The sequence below is a fragment of the Drosophila miranda genome, chromosome XR (genome assembly GCF_003369915.1).
Source record: "Drosophila miranda strain MSH22 chromosome XR, D.miranda_PacBio2.1, whole genome shotgun sequence".
NCBI classification, from domain to species: Eukaryota; Metazoa; Arthropoda; class Insecta; order Diptera; family Drosophilidae; genus Drosophila; species Drosophila miranda.
In genome coordinates this window covers 7,205,778-7,231,779 of record NC_046674.1, presented here as the reverse complement: position 1 = coordinate 7,231,779, position 26,002 = coordinate 7,205,778, and the positions used below count along the sequence as shown (strand labels likewise).

General features: G+C 46.5%; 7 protein-coding genes across 12 annotated transcripts; 4 read left to right on the top strand and 3 right to left on the bottom strand.

Moving 5' to 3' along the window:
* Positions 1 to 95: 95 nt before the first annotated feature.
* On the bottom strand, positions 96 to 6,341 carry LOC108152230 (protein tipE). Of its 3 annotated transcripts, none has more exons than XM_017281416.2 (3): positions 5,945 to 6,341; positions 2,151 to 4,827; positions 96 to 1,945 (listed from the first exon to the last, which is right to left on the bottom strand). In XM_017281416.2, exons 2-3 carry the CDS (start codon positions 3,452 to 3,454, stop codon positions 1,882 to 1,884), a joined length of 1,368 nt encoding a protein of 455 aa, XP_017136905.1. In that variant the 5' UTR covers positions 3,455 to 4,827; positions 5,945 to 6,341; the 3' UTR covers positions 96 to 1,881. The 3 variants fall into 3 exon arrangements, with proteins under 3 accessions (XP_017136905.1, XP_017136906.1, XP_017136907.1); XM_017281417.2 differs by having other exon boundaries at positions 6,009 to 6,341; XM_017281418.2 differs by having other exon boundaries at positions 6,034 to 6,341.
* Positions 6,342 to 7,646: 1,305 nt separating this feature from the next.
* On the top strand, positions 7,647 to 8,174 carry LOC108152234 (V-type proton ATPase subunit e). Its single transcript, XM_017281423.2, has one exon. The coding sequence runs from the start codon at positions 7,743 to 7,745 to the stop codon at positions 7,995 to 7,997; it is 255 nt and encodes an 84-aa protein (XP_017136912.1). The 5' UTR covers positions 7,647 to 7,742; the 3' UTR covers positions 7,998 to 8,174.
* A 97-nt stretch (positions 8,175 to 8,271) lies between these two features.
* On the top strand, positions 8,272 to 11,245 carry LOC108152231. Of its 2 annotated transcripts, XR_004471314.1 has the most exons (3): positions 8,272 to 10,777; positions 10,865 to 10,917; positions 11,154 to 11,242. XR_004471314.1 is itself a non-coding variant. In XM_017281419.2 (2 exons), exon 1 carries the CDS (start codon positions 9,421 to 9,423, stop codon positions 10,765 to 10,767), a length of 1,347 nt encoding a protein of 448 aa, XP_017136908.1. In that variant the 5' UTR covers positions 8,272 to 9,420; the 3' UTR covers positions 10,768 to 10,777; positions 11,154 to 11,245. The 2 variants fall into 2 exon arrangements, 1 of the variants encoding a protein (XP_017136908.1); XM_017281419.2 differs by lacking the exon at positions 10,865 to 10,917 and having other exon boundaries at positions 11,154 to 11,245.
* Positions 11,246 to 12,426: 1,181 nt separating this feature from the next.
* Positions 12,427 to 16,160, top strand: LOC108152232 (protein tipE). Of its 2 annotated transcripts, none has more exons than XM_017281422.2 (5): positions 12,427 to 12,714; positions 12,800 to 12,995; positions 13,063 to 13,236; positions 13,312 to 13,548; positions 14,929 to 16,160. In XM_017281422.2, the coding sequence occupies exons 1-5, from the start codon at positions 12,453 to 12,455 to the stop codon at positions 14,972 to 14,974; spliced, it is 915 nt and encodes a 304-aa protein (XP_017136911.1). In that variant the 5' UTR covers positions 12,427 to 12,452; the 3' UTR covers positions 14,975 to 16,160. The 2 variants fall into 2 exon arrangements, with proteins under 2 accessions (XP_017136911.1, XP_017136910.1); XM_017281421.2 differs by having other exon boundaries at positions 14,022 to 16,160.
* A 221-nt stretch (positions 16,161 to 16,381) lies between these two features.
* Positions 16,382 to 19,976, top strand: LOC108152228. Its single transcript, XM_017281411.2, has 7 exons — positions 16,382 to 17,275; positions 17,352 to 17,562; positions 17,802 to 17,886; positions 17,947 to 18,149; positions 18,229 to 18,395; positions 18,461 to 18,755; positions 18,827 to 19,976. The coding sequence occupies exons 1-7, from the start codon at positions 17,130 to 17,132 to the stop codon at positions 19,292 to 19,294; spliced, it is 1,575 nt and encodes a 524-aa protein (XP_017136900.1). The 5' UTR covers positions 16,382 to 17,129; the 3' UTR covers positions 19,295 to 19,976.
* A 3-nt stretch (positions 19,977 to 19,979) lies between these two features.
* Positions 19,980 to 20,878, bottom strand: LOC108165410 (cilia- and flagella-associated protein 298). The gene is made up of 3 exons (XM_017301449.1): positions 20,504 to 20,878; positions 20,177 to 20,446; positions 19,980 to 20,120 (listed from the first exon to the last, which is right to left on the bottom strand). The coding sequence occupies exons 1-3, from the start codon at positions 20,876 to 20,878 to the stop codon at positions 19,980 to 19,982; spliced, it is 786 nt and encodes a 261-aa protein (XP_017156938.1).
* A 236-nt stretch (positions 20,879 to 21,114) lies between these two features.
* On the bottom strand, positions 21,115 to 25,249 carry LOC108152229 (ero1-like protein). 2 transcript variants are annotated; one of them, XM_017281414.2, is made up of 7 exons: positions 25,089 to 25,249; positions 24,867 to 25,020; positions 23,509 to 23,831; positions 23,174 to 23,440; positions 22,040 to 22,722; positions 21,668 to 21,976; positions 21,115 to 21,599 (listed from the first exon to the last, which is right to left on the bottom strand). In XM_017281414.2, the coding sequence occupies exons 3-7, from the start codon at positions 23,653 to 23,655 to the stop codon at positions 21,548 to 21,550; spliced, it is 1,458 nt and encodes a 485-aa protein (XP_017136903.1). In that variant the 5' UTR covers positions 23,656 to 23,831; positions 24,867 to 25,020; positions 25,089 to 25,249; the 3' UTR covers positions 21,115 to 21,547. The 2 variants fall into 2 exon arrangements, 1 of the variants encoding a protein (XP_017136903.1); XR_001774805.2 differs by lacking the exons at positions 24,867 to 25,020; positions 25,089 to 25,249 and having other exon boundaries at positions 21,115 to 21,395; positions 21,459 to 21,599; positions 23,509 to 23,932.
* Positions 25,250 to 26,002: the final 753 nt, after the last annotated feature.

Genomic DNA, 26,002 nt, shown 5'->3' with positions numbered 1-26,002 from the left:
TTCAGAGTTTCAGTGTTGGCAAACGAGCAGGGCATTCAAAAATTGCACCGCGCTTAATTCAAAGTTTCGGCTTAAGAAATTCAAAAAGAAAACCATTTTATAGGCTGCTAAATGCGTATTTATTTCGAGATTTTTCATGTTATTTGGTTTCAATTCTAGTAGCATTTTATTTGTTGTTTGTTTTACATGATATTAGCTAATAGTTGCGCTGGTTTTTGCTTTCGTTTTACTCTCTATGTGTGGTTGTGTTTTGTTCTCATTCTCTCATGCAAATATATCTCATTGTCTCGTTAAAAAGAAACTATTTTTTTGGTTGGTGTAGTTTTTGTTGCCGCTTATCATTGATAGATTTATACGCAAAGGTGCAGTTAATGATGCAGATGCAGATTCAGATGCAGATGCATAATCAGATGCGTCTATATGCCTAGCCAACGAATTTACGAATTTTGTTTGAGATTATTCGCATTCGAGTTTAGAAATGTTTGATTTGGTTTTGGTTTTTGTTAATATAAAAAGGAAACATTACTTTATATTTAATTTCAGACCTAAATTATTAAGATTTTAATGCAATATTTATTTGTAAGTTTGTTTTTGTAATTGAATAGCTTGAACCATTTGTAGGACCTATAAATATTCATTATTATCATTTATATAATAATCTTAATAAAAATAAATATGTAGAAGAAAAATCTTATGCCTCCGTTTCAGTTAGTTAAAGCTGTGAGTTTTTATCCGCATTTTAATTTGAAGGATAACAATTATTATTCGATTTATAATTTAATTTAATGTAATTTAATTTACTTCAAATTTAGGCATTTTTCCACTTGCTTTTGCATTTGCTTTTGCTTTTGCTTTCATTTCGTTTATCATCAAGATTTAAATGAAATACATGATGCATCATTAATTTTGGTTTTTGCTTTCTCTTTTGCGTGTGTGTGTGTGGGTGTGTGTGTGTGTGTATTCGTGTGTGTGTTCACTTGAAATTGGCATTACAATATTTAAAAAACCTCAGCGCCTCGATTTATCGATTTGTAAATAAGTTGCGCGTTTTGTTTTGCTCTTTTGGAGCATATGGGATGGGGGTATAGGGTTATAACCGGGAGGTGTATGGGGGTATATGGGGCTATATTCTGGGCAATTGTTGGGGTATTGGAGTTCTTCTTCGAGACGATGACTACGACACGACACGATTGTTGCGAATAGAAAAATAAGTCAAGTAAATATTTGTATATATGTATATGTATATGTATGTGTTGTATAAGTATTATAATTTCCTCTAGGTATATGTATAGTACTTTTCTCTTCTCATGTCCAAGTTCTGTTTTGCTGTTTTATGTTTTGTTTATTGTATTTTGTACCAATCAAAGTAACACTGTCCAGACAGAGTGTCATGGTGTTAAGCGGCCTCCTCCGTATAGTAAACGTCTCTCTCTGCCTCTCTATGCCTCGGATATCGTAATATTTCGGATATCATATCCTGTGCAGATACTACATAATGCATGTATTGCAATTTTGAATGGGATGTGTGTGTGTGTGTGTGAGTCGTTAAGCCTATCCGAAGTTACTTCAGATGAGTGTTCCTAGTGTGTTTCTGTGTGTCCAAGTATTTTTGTTTGTTTATACGGTAAATATAATCTATCATAGTTCTTTTAAATGTCTCTAACAGCTCTGAAGGTATTCAGGTTCGGTCGCATAACACATGCGTTGTTGTCGATTGTATTTTTTTGTATTTTTGTGGAAATACTCTGCTCCGTCTTCTGTTTGTGTTTCTGCTTGCCCGTGGTTCGTTCCACGGTGACCGCAATACTGTTTTTAGGATTCCAGCAGCGGCTCATTTTCCGAATCGGAATCTAACATTTTCCAGACCATGCGCCTGACGTTTCAGACTGCCGCTGTCGGCCCAGGTGGAGTTGAGATACTCGTCGTCATCGTCTTGCTCAAGTTTCTGCAATGGAAAAAGGGAAAACGTGTGGGTTGAGTTAAGAGCTAAGATCTCCAAAAGATAATAGATTAATATAATAAGTACTTTAATGGTAGAAGGGGTACATATGTACATATATGATATTATGTCTCATAAATGGAAGGTAGTTTTTATCCCAAACCTTTGTTAACAAAGTTCACATACCGAAAATGGTTTCGGATAATCTTACCCTTGGACTGAGTTGGACGTTGAGAGCACACCGTTCTCCAGGGAATCCCTGGACAGCTCGTCGGCCATCTGAACTTTCAACTGATGACCGAACGAGTTCATCTCCGAATTGGGCGTCATCTGGGAGCCCGCCGGAGATTGTGCGATATATGGACCGGGGGTGGTGACCGAGCCACCCTGCGATATGGAGGTGGTCATGCCGGGACCACCATTGGGCAGGACACCCTCCAGACAACTGTCATTGGTGGTGGAGTCCATGTTGATGATTTGGCTGCCGGCGACATTGTCGGCCAGGACGGCGCCGTCACTGTCGTCGACGGCATCGATATCATCAATGTCCATGTCCTCGGCATTCTTATCGAGAGGCGCCGTCTCCTCGTCCTCGTTGTAGATCTTGAAGTAGGCGTACGTCAAGTAGATGACCGAAATGATAAACGAGGGAATGGGTATGGCCATGGAGTACACCAGATTGAGGGTGTTCTGCCAGTAGTCCAGGTCGCTGATCACCAGACTGGGGTCCACCCTTGAGTAGTAGCAGGGGAACTTCATCCCGATCTTCGTATACCGCCTCAGCCAGATGGTGCAGTTCAGCATGGGCGGATAGCCACACCCCTTCACATTGGGAAAGAGGCGGGCGCCCACATAGTAGTACATGGACCTGTTGCCCATCAGACCCTCATTCAGCTCGGAGATCTCATCGAAGGGATGGCGCTCGTCGTTGATCAAGGTGCCCGTGGCACTCAGACCCCGCTCATCATCCGAGTCCTCAATCAGAAAGCCATTGGAGCCGTCTGCATCACCGAAGCTCAACTGATCCAGCCTTCCGCCCGCACCTATGTCGACGTCCAGGCCGGTGCCATCGATGCCACCGCCCAGATTATCGTATTCGTAGTCCCGCAACGCTCGCTCATAGCGATCCGTGCGCTTCACGGGCGGTATCACGCGCTCGGATTCCTTCAGGTTAATGTGGTACTCCGTGAAGTTGAACTCGTCCGTGAAGTTGTACAGATTGAGGCGATAGTTGACCCGTATCTGGGTGCACGTGTAGATGTCCTTGGTGCAGCCCTCGCGGCACGAAGACCACGAGCAGTTCTTGGCGCCATAGAAGATCTCCGTGTCGTAGGTCTCGCACAAAGCCGGCACCTCCTCGAACTGCATGAAGATCGTGGTGAAGGCCGGCTCGATGACGAACGGCACCAGAAAGAGGAACGCGAACAGGCTGAACGTGCCCAGCAAGATGAAGAAGGCAGTCGTGTAGAAGAGCAGTTTCTCCTTGCCCGTACGTTTGTCGGCCTCATCTCCCATTCTGTTGGAGTTTAGGTTTGATTTTGGTCTCTCTTTCACTCACTCTCTCTCCCACTTTTGATGGAGAGCTTCTCAGATTTAGCTTTGAATAAAGCCTGGTTTTAATTTCTCAATTGGCGCAGGTCTGGCGGCGGCGGCGGCAGCGGAGCAGAGCGGCAGCAAAGTATTCCAAATGCTTGGGTTTTCGGTTTTAGGTTTCCGTTTGGGTTTGGGCAGAGGGGCAGCAGCGGTAGTGTAATATAAGTATTATCCGTATAGTTGCAAATAGATTATCCTGGGGCGTGCTTTAGGCGAGTATGGAGTGAGGTTAATCTTGTACTTAGGTTAGAGTGTTGCGCTTAGATTAATTAATTAGTTAATCGATAAATAACGATGAACTACAAGCTAGATTTACGATTACGGTGCAAGTTATATCACAGGGAGAGTTCGATTTTCGTTTCTCGCTTTCTGCTGTTTGTGTGTCGTGTCCTTCCTTCTCCTCTTGTTCTTTTTGTTGCTGTTGTTGTTCCTGTTGTTGTTGCTGTCCTTCTCTTCTTTTTCTTGCTCTGCTGCTGCTGCTGTTTCCCCGTTATCTTGGACATCTCTGGCATCTGCAATAAGGCAGGCTGAAGGCGGCGGCGCCCTGCATTTCTGTGCTGCGCATCACTCGATTAGGCTAAATACTCCTTTGGGGGCGCGTGTCTCTATTGACTCCCCCACGCATCCTGGATCCGTTCTGTTCTTCTGTTCTTCCCCTCCGCACTCTCCTCTCCCAATGTCTTTCTCTCACTCTCTGTGGCAGTGCGTACGTATGCACACGTGTTCAACGTGCTGGTGTGCGTGCGGGGATTCAACCTTTACTAATTGCTTTATGCCTCCCAACGGAGATGTTTCGTCAACATCAGCACGATGATGCTGCTGCTGTTGCTGCAGTGCCTCTTCCTCCTCTTTGTCCACGTTCACGTCCACGTCCGCGTCCTCTTCCTCTGGCTTGATTTAGCTGCTGCCTCGGCTTGATTATTTTATGACTGCGGCAAAAGGCTAAGCTTGATTCTTCTGCAAGTGTGAGTGCGTGTGCTTGTGTATTTATGTGTGAGGCTGTTTGTGTGTGTGCGTGTTTTGTGTTCCGTCCGTGGCCTGCCAATGGCCAATTTTGTGGAGGTCTCACTCTGCTCTGCGGTTCGCTGCTGCTGTTGGTTCCACCGATGCTTCTTAGCCTGGCATTTGGTTCACTTGTTCAATACTTTTCTATGTACATTTAAAAAAAGAATGCTGGACGGAAAGTTTTTGGTTGCTATCTTTCTCCTTTTTCACTGTTTTTGCTTTGTTTTGTTTTCGGTGTCTCCCTCTCTCCACAGCTTTCACACACTATCCGTGCCACGTGCAGTTCAAAACTGTGTTGGAGAACGAGACAGAGACAAAGAGAGAGAGAGAGAGGACTCGGTTTAAAATACTGATACCACGTTTACCGTTAATGCGCTAGTAAATTGGTATTTTTAAACCCCCGGGGAAAAGGTGACGACGTGTGTAAATGTCCGCTTGCGTTTATTTTTATATAACCTCGACCGACGACTAGTCGCGGGGCTGTTGCTGGTTTCGTTTCTGTTTGGCCAGTTGAAAGTGGGGCTCTTGGCTCTTACTGTGAGGAGTATTACGAAACGGAAACACGCGGCGCAGGCTGGGGCAGCAATGAGCTCAGAGGCATAGCACCAGCACGGGAACGGGCACGAGCGGCATGTTTAAATAATAAAACTCCTTCAGTCAGGCCCCAAATGCAGTGTTGCTGCTGAGAAAGAGGGGCGGGGAGGAGACTGTGTGGAGCCACATGTAATTTTCAATTCATTTGGCACGCTTTCACACACACACACACAGTCACATAGAGTGGCCGTGCACATGCAAGCCCTACCACAAAGTCACTGTAGAAACAGAGAGAGAGAGAGAGAGAGTGAGTGAGTAAAAGAAAGGAGAGCCTGCCAGCTCCAATCGAAATTATGCGGCATATATAGGCGGCGGCGGCGACGACGACTGCCAGACCCCTCAACCCATACCCTACCTTACCCTACCCTCTGGCAACTGCTGAAGGATTGAGAGTATGAGGAGGACTACTGCCTCCTTGGCAACTTCTTGTGCTTTGCACGAAACGATTTTTCAGCTGCCTCCGCCACTAAAAAGATTTCCCATAGAGGCAGATCAATTAAATGTAGTTGGAGCACACAAATTTCTTGTATTTCTATTGTGGGGAAAACCACACTGGCATGTGTCTCTTTCCGACACCACCCCCCTCGCTTCTGATTGAGTGACGTAGAGTTGCGTGCTGCTACTGGCTGTGTGTGGGTGTGTGTGTGTGTGTGTGTTACAGATTTTGAGTCTGTGTGTGTGTTTACTCAAGGTTCAGGTTACGCGGTGAACGGCAACGGACGACAGGAACGATTACGCATTTTCAATCACACGGAAAGGAAAACCCCCCCGCACCGCCCCGTACCACACAGTCACAGTTTTCCCAGTGTTTACCCGGAGTCAACAGAGAGTGGGCATGGGCATAGGCATGGCCATAGCTCCTCGTCTCATTTCATACTTTTAGAGTTAACAATTTTTATGACCTGATTGCGCGCACGGGGTCAAAAGTTGCAAAACACACAAAAAAAAACATTCACGTTCGCGTTCCAAATTTCTTTCTTGCCATTATCGCAGGAGGAGCCTTAGCGAAACAACGGACAAGAAGAGGCGATGGCTTTGGCTATGGCAATGGTTGTGGCTATGGCTGTGGCGACAAACGACAATAGAGGAGCAGCGACGACGACGGCGACGGCAACCAAAAGACAGCCCCAACGGCTGCGACGATGACGGCAACGAGAGAACGAACGGTAAACTCTTCACCGAAAGGACTGCCTGCCACTGGCAACGCTGCAGCTGAAGCAAGGGCCCATGCCCCGTCATTAGTGTGTGCGCGGCAAGAGCTTCAAACGCGAGCTTGAGAGCGCAGCTTTTGCCCTGTTCCGTTGAGGAAGCTCTCCCCCGAAAGCTGTCCCAGTGGCAGCAACGAGCAACGGGCCACTTGGATGACGTAAAGCCTGACAGCGCCTGCGCCCCACCAGCATACACTCACATTGGGGCAGAGACGAGCGACCACCAGCGACGGAGTCGGAGCCAGAGCCAGAGCCAGAAAAGGCAGAGAAATGTCAGAAGAGCTGGCCGTAAACAGCAGGGAAACGTGAGCCGTGAGCCGTGCACGTCACATAGTTCGGCTGTTTGGAATTTTCTCGGCTCGCTGGCCAGTGGGAAATGGAAGGAAAAACCAAAAATCAAATCATTACTGCCTTATGAATAGCTGCGGATCAGCCAGCGAAATCATTCAATAATCCCTACTCGACAAGTGCATAATGTGTAGGCGTGTGCTAAGAGGCTGTGACTGCGTTTTATTATGAAACGACTTTGCTGGCCAGTGCGACACGGATATTCGGACTACTGCTTGTATATTGGTGTGTGTGTGTCCTGCCCCATGGCATGCCTCTCTCGTCGGTCGTTGCTCGTGTCCTCTCCCCCACCGCGTGTGCGTGTGCTGTGAACGTAAATAAACCTCAACATTCGATGGTTCAACATCCACAATTTACATGTGAGTACTACAAGAAATTGCAGTCCAATTGAAGAAATCGAACTCAAGTCATGATGAAATAAATCCTTCATTGCTCATTGATTGACCTTCCTTCCCACCACAAGCGCTGCCTACTTATGAGCGCATTCCGCATATACTAGTACATATGTACATGTACATACATGTGTATATGGAGGGGCAACAGCAACATTCCTCAATAACTTTGGCCCTGCCATTGATTATTCAATGTGGATGTTATAAACACGAAACTTTAGTGTGGAGCGTGTCCAAGTGGTATTGAAAAAACATTCTGTCTAGATATATCTCCATTGGAGATGCACTCTCTCCCATGGCGCGTCAGAAAGAGGGTCGTCAACGCTGTGTTTGTTGAACGAAGTTGCATCCAACGGATTTTGTTTTAGATTTTTTGTAAATATTCATTGCCATCAGAATTCCAGAGTAATAAATGGTTTCAAAATTACAATTTGCATAAAAGGGGTAGAAATTCTCCACTAGGCGCACTAGGTTCAAAGCCAACCATCTGTTTGCTAGTGTTGTAAATGATCACCCGTGCGTACATCAGTGCTGTAAAGTCTCCCCGTCTTGGGATTTTCGAAAGGCGTTAGGACATTTTTCGACACGATAAAGAAAACAAAGTTAATTTTACGCCCGCTGTTAGTCATAAGAAAAGGAAAGTTGAACTGAAGCGTCAACAACATGGAAGTCATCCTCACGATTCTCTTCTTCACCGTCTTCTGGGCCGCTGTGGGTCTGATGGGACCTAGTCTGGTGTCCAAGGCGCATCAACAAGATCTGGTGCGCTGCATCTTCCTGCTGGCGGCGGTCTGTTGCTGGCTCTTCTGGCTCTGCTGCTATTTGGCGCAACTGAATCCGCTGATTGGACCAAAGCTAACCCAGGAAACCGTGCGACTCATTGCCAAAGCCTGGAACCATCCCCTCAAGGAGGGATGACAATATACTGAAACATTATTAATCTCGATGACGTTCGACAGTCGACTCCAGCTAAAGATGATGCTGTCACTCCTCACACTACGGAACTTACACCGAAATACAATCTGCTAACGAATTTCGCTAACCAATTTTTGTACTTTTTACGCACAGAAGTTAAATATAGTACTTGTCTGCTGATAGCTATAATGTACGATGGCGTCATGGCAGCCCAGCACGCCCTTCTGGATGGGGGAGAACAGAGAGGAGCAGCAGCCGACCCTGTCCGCGTCCTGCAGTTGCCTCAATCTGGAGCACAACACAACATTGAACAGAGAGTGCACTTGCACCCACGGCCGCCATGCGGAGGACGACTTAATCAATGAAAATTCAGTGAGCGTGAGCGTTAGAGCCAGTGTCAGTGTGGAGGGGTATTGGGTGGGTATTAGGTCGGGGGATGCCCATAGATTCTTTGCTGTGCCTTTGCGTTCGACAGCACCAAAAACGTGAATGCGGAACTCTATTGATTTTGCAATAAAAATGCGCGCGCATGGCGCTGCTCTGCTCTGAGATTTTTGTGCCCCCCAAACCGGAGAGCAGGCTCCAAAGCTAACATGTGCCACACGACCCCCGAACGAAGTGGCATCTCGTGGGGCACGCGACGGTGGCGGCATGTTGTCGGCGGTCAGTGAGGCGCCAGAGAGCGGAGCGGAGGAGAGCCGAGTGCATTCTCCATTCGCCAATCCGAAATCACTCGCAGCGCGAACTCTGTGCAGAGCAAAGCCAGAGCCTTGGGCCCAGTCTGAAAATTGTCACGAGCCCCAAGCACGGCAGCTGCTAGCTGCTGGTCGCCAATCAAGCGAAAAATAATTACCAAAAATACTAGAAAAAAAGACCAATAAATAAATCTAGCAATCAGAAATCAGCAAATGGATCCAACAGCTCAAAGAGAACGACAGCTTTGAAGAGGGAGCGGCGAAGGCGACGGAGAGATATCCTGACCACGCAAAGCACGTGATGCAATTGGGTTCCGTATGGGGCAAAATTTTGTAAAGTGAAAGCAAATAAAAATCGATCGAAAAGTGTCACTCCATCTGGAACATCAAAAACGTGCGCGCAGCCCGTGTAACTTGCAGATTCGAATCCCACGTCCTCCCCGCAAAAAGCAAAAAGCATACGCAAACGAGTGGGCCAGCGTTATATAACACACAGAGGCACAGGCACAGGCTCAGGCTCAAGCTCTTCACCCTCCCACGCAAAACTGCTTGCTCAATCGATAGACTGCCCTGCCTGCTTTACTGCCTCACTGCCTGCCAATCCAAGACGATGTGTGCTCCTAATTAGATTACAGCCCAGGGATTAACCAGCAGAACCTAGAACAGAGGAGAACAGAACACCTGCCGTTTGCCCCCAGTTTAACGCAAGTCCACAAACACAGCCGCACGAAATGGGCAAAAAAAAGGTGGCCGAAGAGGATCTGGTTGTGCCGCCACAGGACACCAGGATCTGTGGCACCATCTGCATCTGCCAGATGACACTGGTGCTCAGTTCAGTGGCCCTAGTCTACCTCACGGTGGCCATATACATGCCGTCCACGCGTGCCTTCAAAAGCGGCATCGACCCAACCCCCGTGATGTGCACCACCACGAGGGCCCTGAATAAGGACAACTGCGAGTGGGGCAGCTGCGGGGAGTGGTGCCTGAGCAAGACGTCAGGTGCCTGCATCCAGATCTACGTGAATCTACGCAGCAACGGCTCCAATCTCATCTTCCAGAACTGCACGAACTCGGCGAACAAGACGTGCTACGGCATCGACCAGGACCGGGCGGACAAGGCGCGCTGCATCAACGATGAGTGCAAGAACCTCACAGGCACTTTCAACTGCACCGCCGGCCAGTGCCTGAACATCACGGACGCCTTCGAGTGCATCTTCCACAACAGCGATGCCCCGGTCAAGTGCTCTGGTCGTCGCGGCAAGATCAACTGCATGGACATCAGCGGGTTGTATTCATGCAGCCGCGGGACCTGTCGCAAGATCCGCACACCCTACAACTGCGACCGCCGGTGCGTGGACATCCCGACCAGGAACAAGAACGTTGTGGTGCTCAGCGGGGACAAGGTCTATCTGTCGCAGTGCCAGAACGCCATCAATGCCGAGACCCTGGAGGAGGTGTGGAACGAGTCCAGCGAGAATGTGGCCATGACTTCGTGCTACTTCATCAAGAACACCTCGGATCGCGTGGACGCGGTGGACTGCATCAACGGGTCGACGCTGGAGCACAATATGCTCAGTGATCTGACCAATTTCACATATCTGAGCCACCTGCACGTCTCGGTGGCCACGCCCGTGCCGGAGATAGCACCGCCCGATGTCGATCTGACCATCTCCAATGAGTCCAAGCTCATGATTAATCTCGAGGGGTGCGTCAACACCCTCATGGACGAGTGCAAGGAGTTCCTCAAGGACTTTGGACGCGACGGCAGCGATCATAACGCTCGCGCACGCTTTCCGTGCTTTTACTCGCCCGGCAAGAAGGACATTGTGGTGGCCCGGTTCGACCTGGAGGTCACCTATCGCCAGTTTGTGTTCGCCTCGGTGGTGCCATCGGTGCTCTTTGTCGTCTCCTGCTCCATCCTGCTGATGTGCCAGAAGACCGTCTACGTGGGCGACGATGCCAAGATGCGATTCAAGGGCTGCGTCGACACCGAGACCATCCTGAACAAGAACAACGTCGGAGCACCCACCAACGGCGACATGGGCGGGGGCGGTGGCGATGAGGTTATGGCCCTATGAGATCCGTCACGTAAGCAATCCCAGTACTATTCAAAGGGACCCAAAACGGTATTCCAGATAACCACTGAGTATTTTCTGACGACTTTCCGTCTTACAGCCGCCTTTGCCATTGCCCACATGTGAGAGGTTCGACTACCAATGGGTGTCCAGGTCTCTGGAACGATATATGTATTTCTCAGTTGTCCAACTCCCTAGATCCTCCAGATAGAACAACAGACTTTAGAGCAGAGCAAAACAGAAGGCCCCTTTTGAACATAGGATATAGACATATAGTAGTTATAGCCTCTCCCTTGGTCCTGTTTTTAGCACCCGACAGTCACAGACCCCTGAACATCATTAAAGCTGTATCTCCTATTAATATTCGAACTCTCTCTTGTTTTCTGCAGGCATTCCTCTGCTCCAGGAAGACAGTCCGATACATCAGACTGGGGTCTTCGCTTTGCAATAATTGGAGTTGGCCAAAACAGCGACTACCAGAAGAAGAGCACAATCGAGCAACTTGAAATTCTTTGTAATCCTTCCATTGAACTTTTAACAAACGACCACAACCACACAGCCACACCCACAGCCACAGCCACACCCACACCAACCCAAAGGCTTGCAAGGACACTGCTGAGCTAACAGCAGAAAACCCAAATACTTGAAACAGAAACTGAAACACTACGAGGCAAGGAGAAGGCGCGTGAAATTCTCAAGATACGACGATCGACTCGACTCGATCGACCGATCGATCAAAAGACAATATTAGTATAATTTTTTGCATTAATTCGTTATTAATTGAGTTATTTGTATTTGCATCGGATTAGGGCCAGAGGCTTAGGATAGGTGATGTAGGTAGAAACAGGGGGACAGATAGACAGACGTCAGAGCGAGGATTGATTCAATATTTATTGTTAATTATGCAGCTAAGTTTTTTCTAGGGAATAAGCGCACACACCCAAACACACACAACACACATGCACAGGGACACAAGAACACACACCCACACACAGACACCAGGAGCAGAAGCAGAATCTGAAGCAGCAGAGGAAGAAGGAGGAACAGAATACGAAGGAGGCCAGAGATATTTCAGAATTGGTCCAACAAACAAACAGCTTAAGAGGAAGACTAGGAGGGATGCGTGATCAAAAACAAAATCTATAATCTATAAAAAAAAAAAATTATCGGAACGACAAAAACTATTCAAAGTCGAAGACGAGAACGAAGACGAAGCAAAAGTTAACCCTAAACCAAAAGCAGAAAAAGAAAAAAAAACCTAAAACCGAAAACAGAAAACAGAATAATAATAAAATAAATTTAGATAACTTAATCAATATACAAGAAGAAGGAACGGAACCGCCGCCTTCTCTCCCCCGCCCCAAAAGGAGGTTCCAATTAGATTTAAACGAAAAAACGAAAACACCTTTTTCCTTTTCGGCTCTACAAAAATAAGGCAAATAGGAAAAGAGCAGAGCGAGAGACATCGATAGACGAGATATAGAGACGTAAGCTAACCCACATTCACAGTAGAAAGGAGAAGGCAGAAGCGGGGAAGCGAGGAAGGGATAAAGAGACAAGGAGATAAAGAAAGAGTGTAGAATTGTTAGCGGTGTTCATTTTAAAAGCTTTTACTGATCCTAAAATCTAAGAAATCACACGAAACCACACACAGAACACGCACAACACAGAGAGCACAGAGAATCAGAATGAAGAAGAGCTCCACTCTGACAACGACAACGTCGATGCCGACGAGTCCCACGCTCTCGGCACAGACGCTCTCCGCCAGCAAGATCAGCCTGAACAGCAGCAGCAGCAGATCGGGCTCGGTGGCGGGATCGATACGCTCCTCCTGCCAGTCACCGGTTAGGCCGGGCAGCGGCTGCGTGGACGCCATCAAGGCCAAGCGCGAGGAGATCGAAATCGACACACTACTCGAGAAGGCGAAGTTCTATACCTCCGTGTGCCTTGGTAAGATAAAACACAATCCCCTATATGTACATATGCACATTCCCTATTCATGTCTAATGGATGCTTCTTTCTTTCTGTCTTCCAGGTACAACTGCCATTTTGTCGGTGTTCACATTCCTCTTCCTGATACCCTTCGTAGTGGATCCCGCCATCTCAACGATCATTGCCGACTACGATCCAGTGCCCGTGACCTGCATTGTGATCGATCACATCTATGCGGAGGGCATCAAGAACTGCAGCTGGAGCTCCTGTCGCGAGGGCTGCACCTCATCACTCACCAAGTAAGTGAAAAGAGTAGGCCTATTGTAGTCCAATCGATTCTGATTCCATATCGATTCCATTCACCAGGTGCCATCAGTTGTTTGTCAACTATACGCGCATCCCGTACAGCGACTGGGAGCGAAATCCCCGGGACCTGGACACCGTCAACTGGGATGTTAGCTATACAAAGTTTCTGATTAACTCCGAGGGCTGCGGGTACCCGCCCACGACCAACTGCAGCGTCTTTGCCAGGCAGTATGGGTAAGCTTTCAGTTGGATTAAGTAAATGAGTTTATACGCAATTAAATGGTAACATTTCTTTCGATTTGATGGTAGCTTCTCTCATATTGGGGAGCCGTTCCCCTGCTACTACAGCCGTGCCTATCCAGAGGTGGTTATCGGCCGCTACTCGTGGGAGAACAATCTGTACCATCTGATCCTATCGCTGATCATACCGAATGTGCTCTTCGCCATCTCCATCGGGGTGCTGAGCTACTGGTACTGCCCCTGCTGCGAGAAGGCCTGCAATAAGTCCTCGCGGGTCTACGCCGAGAAGTTCCCAACCAAGGAAGAGTGAGTTCAATTCCAACAAACAACCAACCAAGCAACCACCAGACGCTGCATCTGCATCTCCTGTCCTGCATCTTGTTTTCATTCATACATATGTTTGCGATTCGACTTCTGTATACTGTATACTGTCGTACTGTAGTAGAAACCACACACTACACTCCTTCATTGTGCCTTGTACGAAGATACTACATATTGTCAAAGATCGTGCTGTATGCTGTATGCTGTATGCCGTATGCTGTATGCTGTACTCTTCTCTCTCCTACGTTTATGAATGTAAATTATACTTTTGTTAAGCTATTGGCCTAAACCATAAGTTGAATCATACCCAAAAATCAGAAATTGTAATGTACTGATTGTAACTTTTGTATATTTTCTGTTTTTTTACATCTCAAACCCTCCCAACCCGCCAATCCCCAGCCTATAATTCATGGGTTCTTTCGTTCTTCTTCTCTTTATTACTTCTATATTACTTACAGGATCGTTAACTGCATGAAATGTAATACGGAAAAGTCGTTGTCCTTGAATGTATTTTGAAATATGAGATCTGATCGTTGATCTTTGATTGTTGATTGTTAATACCCCCCAAATGTATTGTGATAGGTTAAGTGCGATGAAATGCTGAACTCAAAAAAGTTATATGTACATGCATATATATCTCTGGCACCCAGTTGTCGCTTGTCGTAGACCCACAACAGCAACCATAATTAACCAAAGAGAAACCCCGAACCGAATTAACGTTACTCTGAAGTGTCCTTAGCAATTACTGCATTTCCCCCAATTGTAGACTTAGTCCTTAGCACCTCTCAAGGAGCCCTCCCCACACACACACACACACACACAAATACACACACACAGAGCACAAAAGCCCGATCAAATTGAAAGGAATTTCGTAATCTGTATACCACATACATACATATGTATATCAAATATATTCACTCAAAATACACTCGTGTATTTTTGTAGTCTGTAGCCTTTAACTTTACAAAAAACAAACAAAACAAAAAATGAATTTACATGAGGTTTCTTTCAGGTTAACCCACACGCCCCCAGCATATACCTTTTTTTCTATTTACTAATTTTTAAACTATTACATGCCTACATATATACTCGTACTCGTATACATATCGAATATTTGTCCTATTTAATTAAACTGATATTACGCATAAGAAGAGACGGCATCAGCCAGGCCTTTTTTGTGCATGCTTTTCGTTTGAACCGCTTTTGATTATAGAACCTATTTGTATTGTATGGCATGATCCGATCCCCGTATATATATATAAAGAACATATACTCTTACTATATTTATCGCTTATACTATCACTAAACCAAACTCTGACTAGAATTGATTAAGAACTTTGTTCCAACCCGATGTTCCAATTCTAGCAAACTTCTGTGTCACAGTGACGAAGATGATGATATGGAATACTAGCAAAAATACAAATTAGCTAAAGCTAAAGCTAAAGCCCCTAAACAAATAGCGAACTCAACTTTGTAGTCTGTATCACAAACACACCCACACACACACACACATAGCTTATATTAAATAGATATAAAAACATACAATACATATATGAATCGATCGATAGAGAAATTCCATTTGCCATCTGCCAACTCACAAATCGGACGATATACATACATACACATATATGAAGTACTCGTACAAAAAATAATAATTATAAATTGCCAGCGGAGCATCGTCGGAGGAAGGAAGGAAGGATAGCGATAACGATAACGATAACCTTTTCCACTTGCATATATGTATAAATATATATTTTATTCGAAACTTTTGCGCTCTACAATTCAGATCCCATCTTAGCCATGCAATAATACTTTATTCGTACTATATAGAAGAAGATCCTTGTTTAAAAATAATGTACTGCACTGTACTGTCCTGTATAACTTTAGAACTTTGGCTTTTGTTGTGGACGATGCTCCGCTCTATGATTGCTCGACTCTCGACTTCGATTTACAGAATGATAATACCAAATACCAATTAAAGAATCGCTTGTTTTCAACAAATTGTGATAGTAGTCATAAAAATATTAAGTAAATTCGTAAAAACTAACTAAAAATGATAATGAAAACAAAAAATGGCAAACGAAAACGAAGAGGAAGAGGAAAAGAAAAACCAAACCAATCAAACCAATTGTTAGGGAACCGAGTCCGAGTCCGCTAAGATGAAGGTTCGTAGAGAAGTTGGCATGATAGATGATAGATTTACCACAAGATACTCGTACAAGATACAATCCAAGAGTTCAAGCAGAAGAACCAAATTTCTCACTCCAAAAAGTACACACATACACACTCTCAAACATTTTTGAAATAGTTTTAAAAACTCTTATGTAAAAACGAGCATCTAATGAATTATAGCAATACATACATACATATATATGTATATATACATAGATATATATATATATATATATACATATACATATAGCTTAGCAGAACCGATAAAACGCACGTTGCTTATGAGAATTTTTTTAAATCATACAAAACAAAAAACAAAACCAAAAACTAAACAAAAGCAGAAGAACAACCAAAACAAATTTGAATGCAAAATGATTAAAAATTTTTTACTTAACGTGTCTTTATCAATAAACAAATTAAACCAGCTAACGGCCTATTTAATAAATAATTACACACACAAAAAAAAAACAAGAAGCAAAACGCTTTAAAAAAAACCAAAAACGTGGAGAAATGCTAAATGAGAAATGTTTTCTTTTCGAATGTGGTGGAAAGAGAGAGAGAGTGAGAGAGAAAGGAGAGAAGAGAGGAAGGATAAATGAGGCCAGAGACAGAGCTCAAGAGCTCTCCCTCTCCCCGGCGCAGGCGTCGTGGCAGGACCTGGAACCATTTGTTGAGCTGTCTCCATCCCTGCTGCCCCAGTCCTAGTCCCAGTCCACACCGCACCATCCCGTTGTGGCTTTCACTTTCGCTTTCCTTTCGAAAAAAAAGTAAAAGTGCGCAGTGTCCTCCTGCAGCCCTGGCGTGCCCTGCCTCCGCGCCGCTCCGGGAGACCCAGTCGGGATCCAGAGTCAGGATTTCAGTTTCGTACGAGCACGCACCAGGAGCGGACGTGGAAGGATCTGCGCTCCGTCTGTGGCCCCATCCCCTCCCTAAAGACAAATCATCTTCGGGTCGCGGTCAAAGTGAAGCCAGTGGAAAAGAAACCCCACAAAAAGTCCCCAAAAACAACACTCCATCCATCCATCCAACCACATACACATCTCATCCCAATCCTCGTCCAGTTTCGAGTAAACTTCAAAAGCTTCACACAAAAATAGAACAACATACACAACCCCCCTCCACACCACCATCACTCCACCACTCCACCACTCCACCAGTCCAACACCAAGCAACCAAAAACCCATCCAAACCCCAGCCAGGCCCCAGTCCAGAAAAACCAAACGAGAATCACCTTGAAAACATCGCAGGGCGAAAGAGTAGGGTAGGTAGTGTCCCGGTAGTGTCCCACGCGGAAAGTGGGCCACCAAAATCAACAAGTCGTAAATTAGCTGACAATCTAGAGGAAGCGCATTAGCCAGACCCACTGCCAGAAAACAGGGACCCAGCACCGCAGAATGGCGCGACGCAAGAACAAGCCGCGCCTCATTCCCGAGCAGGACAAGCGCATCTGTCGTGCCATTTGCCTCTGCCAGCTGACGATGGTGCTCTCCTGCGTGTCCATCGTCTATCTCAGCGTGGCCATCTATTCGCCGTCCATGAAGTAAGACACAGAAAGCTCTCCCCACCCAGTTCTAGGGTCTATCTTTAACCGATGACTCAATCTTAATCCCTTGCAGGGCCTTCAAGTCCGGCTTCGAGTTGGATCCGGTCATGTGCCAGACCGTCGACCGTCAGATGCCCAACAACTGCCCCTGGGCATCGTGCGGCGAATGGTGTCTGACCCGGACCAGTGGCTTCTGTCCTCAGATACACTCTGTGGTCCGTCGGAATGGCACGGACATCCAGCTGAACAACTGCACGCGGGTGACCAACACCTCCTGTGCCATGGTAAGTAGTGCTCAAAAAGACGTCATCGTCTTGGACACACACTGAGAGAGTGGGAGGGTGACTCACTTGTGGCCACACTTGTGACCTCACTTGCGGTGGCTCCTGCGACGATGTGGAGGCATTTCGAGTATTTGGCCCTCGGCTTTAATGGACAACTGGCGCCTCGAATGACTTTTACGATCATTGAATGGGCCCCCATTAAGTTTCTATCTGTTTTCGTGTCTGTTCTTCGTCCCCAGATTGACATGAGTCGCCTGAACAAATTCAACTGCAACAACGGCACCGCCTGCAACAACATTCGCGGTGTATTCAACTGTTCCAATGGCAAGTAGAGAGACACGACACACACAGACACATCTAACAAGCATCTGCTCTACTCCTTAGGTCACTGCAAGAACATGTCCGAGTTCTTTCTGTGCCATCACAAGGCCGATGGGCCCACGATAAACTCTGCCAAGGACAACACCAAGCTGAATGGGTTCTTCGAGTGCCACGGCGTTCACTGCACGAAGATCAAGAAGCCCTTCGATTGCGATCGCTACTGCTCCAAGATAACCACGACCAAAGTCAACGTGCTCATAATGCATGTGAGTGGGGGATCCCTGATCACCGATCACCCTCTACATACGAGTATACCCTATGCTGATGGCATGCCTTTCCTTTTAGGAGGATAATCTCATAGCAGCGGACTGCGAGAATGCGGTGGCATTTAATCAGGCACGTGGCTCGGAGCACGGCGTGCGCATCGATCCCATTGAAATTTGGAAGGAGGACGATGGCAACCTGTTGACCAACTGCGCCACAGTCACCCGCGAGTCCGAGCATCGCATCAGGTGAGTGCACACGCTCCCTCTTCCTTGAATTGTAGTCGAAACTAAAGCTTTCCTTTTTGCGACAGTGCCACAGACTGCCTGAATGGCACCCTCCTAGAGCACGATACGCTGCCAGCTCCGTTCATGAACTTCACCCAGTTCTGGGCCATCTATGAGAACAGCACCAGGGCCGTGGATCCCGAGCAGCGATACCTGCCGAACCAGGCAAATCTAACCATTTACAACTGGAAGAAACTGTACATCAACCTCGAGGGCTGCGTCAATACGCTCCGGGGCGAGTGCAAGGACTTTGTGGCTCGCTATGGCAACGATGGGGACAACAACACCGCCCAGTCACGCTATCAGTGCTACTACAACAAGGTGGGTCCCGCCCCCTCCACAGTCTGTGTAAGCTGATACTAGAGCTCAGGGTTTTGCTTTCCTCATTGCAGGATGCGAACGTGGAGTTTGTGGTGGCACGCTACGATCTGGATAAGGTGTACAGGGAGTTGGTGGTCTCGCTGATTGTGCCCATCGTGCTGTTTGTGGTCTCCTCCATCTCCCTCTGCATCATCACCAAGTCCGTCAAGGTGGGCGACGATGCCAAGATGCGCTGCGTCTGCGCCGGCGATGAGTCAGACGATGATGTGTTCGCCGCAGGACCAGCGGGCAAGCAACCCGAGCAAATGTACGACACGGATGACGATGTGGTGGACCTGGAGCACCAGGCAGTGGGCGGCCAGGAGCTGGAGGAAATTGGAGTTCTGCCGCTCGACAGCCACGAGATGATTGGCAGCACCAAGTCGCTGATACCACTCAGCCCCACTGGGGACTCCAACACGAGTGAACAGAACTTTGACGAGGACCAAGAGAAGGCAGCCAAGTGCGATGTGCCCGAGAAGCCGCTGGTTATACTCTAAGGATGGACATCGATGGGAACTGCATCCATGCTTGGATCCGCATAGAAAACAGCACCAAAACTTAATGGGGGAACTGAAGATTCGATTAGATTATATTCGGCGCATTTATACAACGTCTGTAGGAACCCAAACAGAACAGAACAGAACAGAATGGGACGGGAACGGACCTTGGCTTTTCTCGGATACATACAGATACATATACATAGAGGAAACGCACATGTACTTGTACTTATATATATATATATAGATCCAAACGGATCGAAGGAACAAGAGCTTTATTTACCTGACAACTCCCCCCACTAAGAAAAATGCCACTTAAAACCGAAGCTCGCAAATGGATCCGGTGCGGTGCCAGTAGTTGTGGCCTTAGAGGAGCTACATTTAAAAGACATGTATGGAATTTAAATTTACAACACGACCCACCAACCCGACATCTGCTGTACCAGTCAGGAACCAGGAACCAGGGACTAGGAACAGATGTAGTAGCTCCCATTTGCGGGCGGAACTGTTTACTTTATGAGAAAGCCAGAACAGACCAAGGAGGGAAATCTTCCCCAGACTTTTCTTTAACTAGTTAACTAGTTTCGATTTGATTGCCTAAATATATACACACTGGGGAGTACGTACTCGTAGATACATATACTATTATATAGCAAATAGCTAATAAAAAGCAATTTGAAATCCTCTACAAAATGAAAATTGCTCTTACCTTGAGCTCCTCCTGGCGGCGGAAGGAGTCAGCCATCATCTGGCGACGCATCTGCTCGGAGATGACAGCCTCGCGGCCCGGTGGACCCTCGCCCAACTGATTGAGCTTGACCACCACCTAAATGGAGATTGGTTAAGATAATGGGTCGATTACGATGATCAGGGACGCCTCACCTTGGTCTTGTCATTGTTGCCCAAGTAGTCCTTGAGTAGCTTTCCCATGAGTATCTGCCGGCCGGCGAACCAGAGCTGAGCCTTGGATGGCTCGATGACCTCCTTGGAGGCCTGAGTACCACTCAGATCCTCGGTGTTGGTGAACTCCATGCGTATGGTGTCGTGCGGTGGCAGCTGCATGGGGTACACGATGGTCACGGCACCACGCAGCAGATTAATGGCCTCCTGAACCGCCTTCAGGGACAGAGTCTTTGAGGACTTGGCCAGGTTCTGTGGGTTAACGGATCAGATCCCAGAGCCACTGAAAATGATGCTGTTAGATGTTACCTTATCTATCATGGCCTTGGCTTCGGTTATAGTATTGGCCAGGACCTTGCCCATGGCCTCGTTGGGCTGCTGCCCGTTGCGGCGCAACATCGGATCCTTGTTGAAGGTGAACCCTCCGGAAGGGATGCACTTGTCCGCCCAGATATCCTTCAGCTTGAGCTCCTCGATCTGATCGTCGTTGAGGCCAATCATTTCGCTGGGCAGCATGGTGCCGTGCTCGGCCAGCTCCTCAATTTCCATGCAAACGCGCTGCACCTTTAGCTGACCGTTGTAGATGGCCACCAGATCACGAATAACCGAGTCGGTCTTCTCGCCCACGTTAGTCTCGTACAGAAAGAGCGTCTCGTCGCCGCGTTTCACTTTTAAGACAACCATTTTTAGAGAAGAAATTTTTAGTTACACAAATAATAAAATTTGTTGTAAGTAAGTACAGCCGGCTTCTGACCCGATCAATCGATGAATGTCACAAATATATATGTAGATATATCCATTGGGTAGATGACAGTTGCTGCAAAGGCAAACAAGTCGGTTGCTATGCCCCAACTCCCTGGTGACGTGTTCCACAAACACAAACACACAAACAACAACAAGAACAAGGCCAAGGGTGGCGGTTGGGGTAAACATCGATCTTTCTCACATTTATTTTCGTGTCTTTCGCGGTCGAGTTATTGCACAATGTTTGAGTCTCCTTCTGCCACAATAAATAATATATTCTAACTTATGGTAAACACCTGTCTGTCCTCCGTCCATCTGTTCGATTGGGTCGTGTCGGGCCGGGTAAAGTGCAGTAAAGTACAAGTAGCCTAGGGGTAATTAATATTATTTACAAGGATGTCATGCCGCTTTCCCGGATGCGATAGCCTCTCTGCTAGGCCTTCAAGTGTTCGGGTGTCTATTGGGGGAGGGGGAAATCGTAACCAAGATCCACAAAATACAGCCCCAAATATGTGCGTACAAATTAGATAGACAGTCGAGCATCGGGGCCGAGCTGCTCCGGGGAACTGAATGGGACTGATGCCGCCTTGAGGGCTCTTCATTGCCGGGTTATCTCAGCACTCGTCGGAAGTTTTCCATCTCGTATATGCTGTTTGATAATCTGCAAAGAAGAAGTCCATTACCATTAGATTTGATGGATCAGGAAACGTTTGCTAAGCTTGGACGCACCTGCCGAAGGCATTGAAGAGAGCAACAATCTCCGGACGCGATAGTCTGAAGATGGGATCCGCCTCGATGTGCGGCCTGTCCCACAGACCGCTCTCAGTGGCCAGATTGAGCTTCTCCGAGTAGAGGATCTTGAGGGCAGTGCCCAGGCCCTGGGTCTGCAGCTTGCCCCACAGCTTGCACTTGTCGCAGCCCACACAGCTCATGATTCTGGATATGTTGCGGAACTTCTCTTTGTAGTCGCTCTTGAACTTGATCGAGGCGATGCCGCTGCTGAACAGAGCATTCTCATCGAAGTGCGACTGGAAGGATCTGTGCATTTTAGATTAGTAATGTCCCAAAACAGAATCTCCGGAAAAGTCTTCGTGTACTCACTCTATGACGCTGAGAAGGTCATTGATGGCCAACTTCACCTCCTCATCCTCCTCGGCAATGCCCGTGTAGTAGTCCTCGCGACGCAGATAGGGCGCCGCCTTGGCCAGGGCTCGCAGCTCCACCAGGTAAATGAAGTACAGATTTCGCAGCCAGTGTGGACCCTCGCCGCCAGTTGTCTCTGGGCTGAAACGACGCTTGAACTCCTGGGCATTGGGCCCCCAGATGCCCTGCGGATCCAGGAAATCTTTCGATTCGGATAGAAGATACTTGGAGCACAGGTGGATGTTGATGCTGGAGTGCAGTCCCGAGATGATGCGGTAGAAGGCGCGCTGCTCCAGGCACACATTCCGCAGATCCAAGTGCGGGACATAGCTCGAGAACTTGTTTGCCGTCTCGTTGTTGCCGCCAAAGCAATTCTCCAGGTAGATGCTCTTCCAGATGCGGTGAGCTGACTCTCCCCGGTAGCCGGTGTACCGCTCCGGATTGAGCAGCAGATCGACATACTGCGAGCCCTCCTCGTGGTCATCGACTATGCAGAAATCCTCTTCAGCCTCGTCATGTTTCGCCCACAGCTCGAATTCCCGGTGCGCCTGATCACTGATGCTCGTGTCCAGGAAACCCAGGGCGCTGTCAAAGTCCTCGGCATCCGAGCAGCCGTTCGCCGATTGCGCCTCGCGTGAATACTGAAACAAAATCAATGATGAGGAGGAAGTCAGTCAACAGGTAAACCATTTATTTGGCAACTCTGCAAACAGAAGCAGTTCCAATTGTGCTCCGATTGTAAGTGAGTCGTGATGGAGAACAAAAGGTAAACAACATTGAACTGCAATCAAAAAGGGGGCGGATGAATGGGCAGGGCAGCAAGAACACGTCAGCAATGCCACCAAAATATGACCACATCATTGTGCGCGAAGATTTACGCCCGTGAGACAATGGGAGATTACGTGGAATGTGGAATGTGTATAAATCACTTGGCAACCCATTGAGCATTGCAGATAGTGAGGGAGGGAGGGGAGTGTCGTACTCCAACTCCGACAAAAAGAACGAATGCCCTCTGATAAGCGGCGCAGATTGATAGCGCGCGCTCTCTCTTTCCGGCGGGGTATTCGGGGTAAACGCCCATCTCTATCTTACCTTGAATGCGGCGGCTTTCTCTTTGTGTTCACCCTTGTCCTTGATGCCCTGTGGTATGGCCTGCTCCTCGCAATTCTCCACTTGACAGAAGCGTATAGCACAGCGACTGTCGTCTGGCCAAAAAGGGCAGTCCTGTCTGAGGTTCACCTTGTAGAACCTGAAGAAGTTCTTCACGAGTAGCGATTGGAGGCGGGGAAAGATCTTCATGTTGTTGAAGTGATCCACAGTGTCGACATCGCAGCTGCAATCGTTGATGGACCCCTCCAACTGTGTGTGTGGGAAATGAGAAAGTTTCATGCCTGAGCGAAGCGAAGCGGCTGCGGCCTGTCACTTACCTCGCAGAAGCAGTTTTTGTTCGTTTCGGTCTCGTCAAGGGCGGCAAAGTAGCCGCCCGTGGGATCTGCCCAGTACAGGATCACCAGGAGCGCCAGGAGCGAGGCCCACAGATTGCGCTGCACTTGTCGTGTACCTCTCGCAGACATTTTTCCTATTGTTTTTATCGCTGCTGCTGTTTCTGCTGTTTCTGCTGTTGCGTGCAACCTGTTCTTCTTCTGTTCGCCGACGAAGCGCAAGTGATTCCCCGAATGGAAATGCGCAATGCCGTCAGAGTCGATTATTCAGAGATTTTGTTGCTTTCGTTGTTGTCAATTTCACAAATCTGGCGAATATTTACGTATCAACATTTTTGGATTTAATTTTACTTGACTTTGATTGTTTTTGGTATTTTTGGCACTTGAGTGGTGGGGGCACGAATATGAATATTTGGATATACTGTAAATATACTGACGAATTATTTGTATTCAAGTTGCATCAAATTCCTCGTTTTGGGTATTCCGTGGAATATAACTAGCTAACTAAGACCTGAGGGTCTGAACTCATAATTTTATCCGATTATTACATCAATTTTCTACAAGACTAGTTAACTTTAGGTTCTCATCTGTTTGGAATGTTTATAAAATAAGTTTAAGCAAAACCGGTCAACAACAATTTCCACTAAATGAATTTTCTTACATAGTAACTACACGCTAACTACACATTTGCCACATATGAACTACATTTTCATGTAATTAACAAAGGCGACACATGAAGCAGAAAGGTGTACGTTTCAAAAACTGTTGCCCATGGAAGCGCCAGTGTGAAAAGCCTCCGTTATCCACTTTTTGGCATGCCTTTATTTCCGACATTAAAATAATTGAGATTATGATGGCAAACGATAAGGAATTCGATTCTGATCACTAATTAGTGTTCGATGTAGCCTGGACATGGCTCTAGGTGGCATTTCTACACGGTTTCAACATTGGTGCATAGGAAAAGAGGGTGAGGTCCTAGTACTGGAAAATACTAGAAAAAACTATGAAAAGTAAAAAAATTGCGAGGTGTGTAAGCTAGACGTGGCGGCAAGAAAATTAGTGTGACCGCGGATATATGGTTAAGATATACCGTCCGACCCTCAGAAATATACCAAAACATACCGGCTCATTTTAAAATATACCGTAAATATACTGACGAATTTAAGTTATATTATACATATTCCTCGACTTTGATATTCCGTGGAATATTACTAACTAGATAGAAATCTCAGCCCTGCCCACATAATTTTATCCTCTTGATGAGTAAATTTTCTACAAGATTAACTAATTTTAAGATACCCGATTCATACCCGATTCATACCCGATTCATACCCGATTCATACCGATTTGAAAATCGCAATTGTGGTGGCAGTGCTTCGGTAAGTCGCGACAGCTGGTCGCTGGTGGTGGCAGTTCCTCGAAAGTTAAATCATCGCAGTGTTGCCAGACCGCTGTAAAAAGAGCGCATTGTTAAATCATCGTAGTGCTGCCAGACCGCTGTAAAAAAAGCGCATGCATCCGTTGTATTTGAATTTTAATTCGAATTTATATTTTGAAATACTTACAGTAAATTATTTTCTATGTTGATTTCTACTTAGATTTTTGTGAGCTGCGAAGAATTCAATTTAAGACTGGATTTGGAGTTTAATGAAAACACACAAAAATATTGCTATTTTGCATGAATTTCATTTCACAATTGTATCTGAACCAAACGAAACGAAACAAAACTGAACAACTCGTGTTGTATTATGGAATGAAAGCATTTCCACTCCATTGTGTATTGTAATGTCTATTTGACATGTGTATGTATGTTTGAATCTTTCTTGTTTTACATTTTGATAAGGTTTATCACATATCTGCTTATGATCTATGGCTATTATGGCTCCATAGGAGCTCTCCTCTCTTATGGTGTGAGCTGAATTTGGATTAAGCTGGAGAGAGTGCTATAACTCACGAAAGGAACTCCAAAAATTATGTTTGACTAAGGAAGGTATTATGGAGGCTCCTGAACATTTCAACACTCTAAAATAAACAAATAAGTTCTAGGTACAAGGAGCGGGCGGAATCGGATATATCTTTACTTTATATCTAATAAAGCTTATCAACAGCAAGGGAGGTTATATTTAAGCAATAAAATTGTAGTTGCATTCAACGTACTTACGAAATAAATTCACTTTTGTTAAGTTCAAGGGAATTTTGAAGTGAAATTCTTTGGACCTTAGCTTTGAAACACGATCATAAATGACTTTCGCTGATCAAATTGCACGATATGATTGAATTGTCAATCAATTGATTGCTAAATGTGAATATTGCTGTTGGTTTCCATTCTTCAATATTGATGCTGTTAATTAATTACCTCAAATATTGATTCCCTCTATTCTTCGACGCTGAATGCATCTTTTGTTCCCATGACAAACCGAACCCTTGCAAGGCCTTGCACCCGTCGACGGCACCCCGTCTAAATCTTACAAGGGTTCCG